Source organism: Macrosteles quadrilineatus, unplaced genomic scaffold (genome assembly GCF_028750875.1).
Source record: "Macrosteles quadrilineatus isolate MER2022 unplaced genomic scaffold, UCM_ALF_1.0 Scaffold_738__1_contigs__length_34327, whole genome shotgun sequence".
Taxonomy (NCBI): Eukaryota; Metazoa; Arthropoda; class Insecta; order Hemiptera; family Cicadellidae; genus Macrosteles; species Macrosteles quadrilineatus.
This window is the reverse complement of record NW_026543331.1, coordinates 1-5255: the sequence shown is the minus strand read 5'-3', so window position 1 is coordinate 5255 and position 5255 is coordinate 1. Positions and strand designations below refer to the sequence as shown.

The 5255-nt window shown below is 39.1% G+C and overlaps 1 protein-coding gene across 1 annotated transcript; it reads right to left on the bottom strand.

The window, feature by feature from the left end:
• Nucleotides 1-983: 983 nt before the first annotated feature.
• On the bottom strand, nt 984-1523 carry LOC128982603 (uncharacterized). The gene has a single exon (XM_054401562.1). It carries the CDS (start codon nt 1521-1523, stop codon nt 984-986), a length of 540 nt encoding a protein of 179 aa, XP_054257537.1.
• Nucleotides 1524-5255: the final 3732 nt, after the last annotated feature.

The following is a 5255-nucleotide window of genomic DNA, read 5'->3' as shown; positions in this document are numbered from 1 at the left end:
AAATAGATATAATTACGGTAATAACAAATAATGCAGTGTTGGTACAACGTTTCATGAGCTCACCAGTCAACTTTGCATCAAATCACTGCCCAAATCGTTGTGTACAGCGTAATGAAACTGTACAGCATGGTAGGGTCCAAACTGATTGATTTCCATCTGTAACTATGCTAAAAGGTAATTATTAATGGATTATTTAGCCAGAGTCCAAAAATTATCAATTATCAATTATCGATTATCAATTATCAATTATCAAATTATCAATTATTTAAGATGGGGTCGCCACTATGTGCGTATTTTAACCCAAATATGAGTGAAGGATGAGTGGCGCGATCTTGTAGTCTTGTTAGTGACTAAGGCCGACATGATCCTTAGACACAGCTGTTAATTAATAGCCCATACAGCTAATGGCAACTAAGGGACCTACAGTTTATAGTGGAATCCGAACCACATTTTCCCTTGTAATTTACGAATTGGTCTAATTATCAGGATAGAACTGCGGATAGTCGTAGTACTCACTAGTGCGGACGTTAATCCACAACAGGGAGCATCGCATCCATAGTGCATCCCTATAAATATTGTTTGACAAAATAGTTAAACAAAAATATTTACCGGACACTGCTGATCATACATTATTAAGTTTTATAATAAACCTCTAATTAAATTTTATTTTATTAATAAGTATTGTTGCAATCATTTACTTACTTGTTACTTGTTGCGGATCTCTACAGCTCGCGCCGTCTCTCCGCTCCCAGCTTCCAAAGCTGTCTATCGGCACAGTCGCCGATCTCAAGGCCTCTTGTCGCCATTGCCTCCTGAATCCCCATCCGCCAACTGCGCCTGGGTCGTCCTCTCTTTTTCCTCCAAGGTGGAACCCAGTTCATAACCTGCCGTGGGAGCCGACCCTCCTCCATCCGATTTATATGGCCGAACCAGACCAACTGTTTTCTTTGAACCTCATCTATTATGTCTCCTTCCACTTCCATTTATCTTCTAATATCTTCGTTCCTCACCCTGTCCAATCTTCTCTTCCTACAACTCCTCCTGAGCACATCCATCTCCGTAGCCAACAACTTTCCAGTGTTCCTTTGTTTCAACTCCCAGACTTCCGAGCCATACAATACCACACTCTGCACCATAGACTTATAAATCCTCTTCTTTGTTTTCTTTGACACACCCCTATCCCACCAAACAGAATTAAAAGCCCTTGTCACTTTCCTTCCCTTCTGAATCCTCTCCTCAACTTCCACACCACTGCTTCCAGACTTGTCAAATATCACTCCTAAATATTTAGCTCTTCTGACCCCCTTGACTTCTCCATCTTCTAAAGGCAGGTTCTCCACTATGTCGCTCCCAACCACCAGATACTCACACTTCCCCACATTCAGTACCAGTCCATTTAACTCATATTCTTCTTTCAATTTCCTGACCATGTAGCTCAAGTCCTCTCTATCTTCCGCCAAAACCACCTGATCGTCCGCAAAATACAAGGTGAACAAACGACTTTCTTCTAGTTGTACTCCCATCACACCTCCTCTGCCAATTTCTTGAAATGCCAAGATAAAGTTTAAACAGCGTTGGCGATAAACCACACCCTTGCCTCAGGCCTTTCGTGACTCGAAATATATCACTTAGCTCATTTCCTAACCGAACTCGAGCTGTATTCTCCTTGTACAAATTTTGTGCGGCAAGGATCAAGACAGGACTAATATTCATCTTCTTCAGCTGCCCCCATAAAGCTTCAATAGGGACATTGTCATAAGCCTTTTCTAAATCTAAAAATGCTACATGCGTCTCTTTGCCGTACATACATCTTCTTTCCACCAAATGCTTCAATACAAAAATATTATCCACCGTTGATCGTCCTGCTCGAAAACCTGCTTGTTCTTCTTGTTGTAAATTTGCAGTCTCTTTTGCAATCATTTTAATGTGTAATTATTTACAGTTTAGGTTAATAGTGTTTCTATTCACCAATACATCTTTGATACTTAAGTTAACTTATATTGTACTAATTATATGAAAACGTATATGTAAATTAAACAATGTACAGAGCAATGCTACTAAGTACCCTGGAACTACCTCGTATACAGTTAACATACATAGTTAAGTTATAATTAAATATTTATGAAAGTGTAAAGGAGTAGAATTGACAGATTTAATCTAATTACTCTTGTATAGCTATGGTAGTCTTTGTATTGCAAACATGTTGCATGCCGCATTTTAATGAATTCTAGGAGGATCATTAAAGCTCTGTTAATCATTCCAGCATTGCCTAATAATTTACTTTTGTACCAATTGGTACTAAACTCGATCCACATTTGGTTTGAATTTAATATAATAAAAAAATTATTCAGACTAGCAAAATTTTTCTTTTGTATTTTAGTTTTTTCTCCTCAAATGTTTTCATTCAAATAAAGTTGTAAAATTGTTTATGTTCATATACGTTAATTTTTATACTTTTCTTTCTGTGCCTGACAAAGTATAAATGTAAATACGTTCAAGTCTCATTAATTTATGACTTTCCTCCAACTCCAAGAATAAATCAATACATACGTTTAGAAGTTACAATTACATAATTAGTTGTAGATTAGGTACAATCAAATTGTGGAGCATCACCATGTCACAGTGATGGTGATCGAATGTTGAATTTAAGCTCATTGACGTTGTGTAAATAGTGAATTGGTATTCATCGCTCTAAATATACTGAAACAAAATGTATAGTTTTGTTCCAAATATAATATTTAAAGTTATAGTAGTCTACTTAACAAGTATTAAATTAATAAAAACGTCATAATCAGTTGTAACCGTTTAGCATAATTGCTAGGTCTGTTCCGGAATTGGTTATTTGATGGATGTTCCTTGAAAATTTAATAGCTTATTATATAATAGCTTATAGATTCATAAAACTGTTTTTACTAGGGAGAATTTCCTGCTTAGCAGAATGATAAAACTTTTTTTTCTCTAAAGCAATAAAATTAATAGCAAATGGAACAATGTGGTTTGGTGTATACATAAAGCCGTGTTTACACCAAAGTCTTCCACTAAAAACTAGTTGCGGCAATTAGTCGTTTGTTCTATAATATACAGCAACTTTTCCTGTCGTCCACTAGTAAAGAGACAAGTCTTCCACTAAATTTTGGTTTCCCACAGAGAGTCGGTAAGGATCAAAGAGAGTTGACAACAAAAAGTAGAAGTAGTTGCACGCTCATTGTGCAAGCAACTTGTAGAAAAGAAGGGGAGAACTATTCCCAAGACGAATTCAAACAAAAAAACAAGACTTATGAACGTATCATCGTAGTAGTCGAAAAAACGTAGTGTAACTGCTAGCTTTTCTTTGATAGGTATAGCTTACCTGTAGTAGTGTCACGTTTCTCAACTTGTTTGTCCGATTATTTAAATCAAATATTCAAATACAAAATAAACAGATAAATACTGTCCATTCTCAGAAAGTTGTATACACTCCCGTTGCACCTCAGCTCACCACTCATTGGATCGACGTAATCTTCTCTGAGATCAGCTATCACTATCACTGTACACATCCCTATCAGAGAGTGCCTCACCCAATATCTTCGCGGAACTCTCGTTTTTTTTTTTTGTTTACAGAGGGGGTTATCATCACAGCTGGAACAGCTTTATTGTGCATCCTCATTCACAGGTCCTCCTTCTCCGTCAGATCCAGGTCCTTAGTGAGCCATGAGAACCTTTTGACTATGGTAACATGTTCTTCCCTTTGATCTCCCGTCAATATGCCAAGGGATCTCATACGCAGACCTTGTAGGGCTGGGAACATAAATATCACGTGGAAGGAGGTCTCCTCCTCCTCACCACATTTCCTACATAAGAGGTTTTCAACTTAAATTTCCATCTTGTGTAGATGTCCGCGGAATACCCAGTGGCTAATGAAGCCAACCACCTTCCGCAGGGCCTTCCTATTAAGCCCAAATGCATCTGCCGCTATCGCAGCGGTAGGTGTCTGCGACATTGCCATTATAATGACCAGGAATTGTCCGTCAGGATTTGAGTTTCCTCCGACAACCGCCCAGTGGTCCGTGTCAACGTCAATCTGCAGCTTGAGGCCCAGCATCACGTCCTTCTTGGTCATTGCCCTCGTTGAGGTGGGAACAAACGCTGATACCTTCACAGCTTTCACAAGGTCTCTGGCTAGGGCAAGCTGAAGCTAGATTTCCCCGAAGGGACTCAGCTCCTGAACTTGCTTGGCCAGCCAATCCTTTGTGGCTGCGTTAGCACAGCCAACCACCAAGGATCCGTCTTCAAGATGACAGCTGCTTATCCTGACGTCTTTGCCACGAATGGCCCACCTGGATAGCTCCCCGTTGATTTTGTTCGCTTCAGCCTCCGTCCGTTTCCTATCCGGGTGTCCAGATCTGGCGATGGCCATCTTCTCTATAGACAGTGTCTCCGAATGGGTGGGGGCGGGTGCTCTCTGTGAAACACCTGAGCCCTCTCCCTCTTTCGTCTCGTCTTCTTTTTCTTGCTCCAGACATCCTCATGTGTCAGGTGCTCTCGCACCTTTACACCTTTGTTTCTGGAGGCTTCATTAAGAGTCAGCTTTAGTGGGTGCCACGCTTACCCTGCTTTTTTCCCAGCGGATCTCTTGTTAGTGGTTCAACACGACATTCTTCCTTTTGGGCTACTGACTATTTCGCGCCAATTCTTTGGCATCTATTTTTCCACTAGTTAGTTAGAGAGGAACAACTTTTGGTTTTCCACAAAAAACCTTCCACTAGCTACTCAAATTTGTTAAGGGCAACAATTAGTTGCAAACTTTTAGTTGACTACTTTTGGTTGTAAAGTTTTGATTCTCAACTTTGGTGTAAACGCACCTTAAGACAAACCTATTATCTTGTCCGCATAACACTGCACACTGTACCGTGCCAAAGTATAGTTTAATGTTTATAAAAGTGCATAATAACAACACAATAATCTAAATACTTGGCCTCATGAGGGAACTCTGTGAAGAAAGGAGGAATTGCCAATTAGTTTTACGAGCAAAGATTTTATTACAACTTTAGTGTATGGTTATTAATCAATTGATTAATAGCTATACACTAAAGTAGTTATACAATCTTTGTTAACGTTTGCCATAGGAAGTGACAAAAGCTTGAAATAAATCATGCATTTAACCTCTAATGTTTTAGTTATTATTAGCATAAAATCAACCCAGCCATGTATCGTCTACTCATTACTTGTTACTCTATAGCTTCATTTTAAATTATTACGATCTTTTCTCAGTCTGG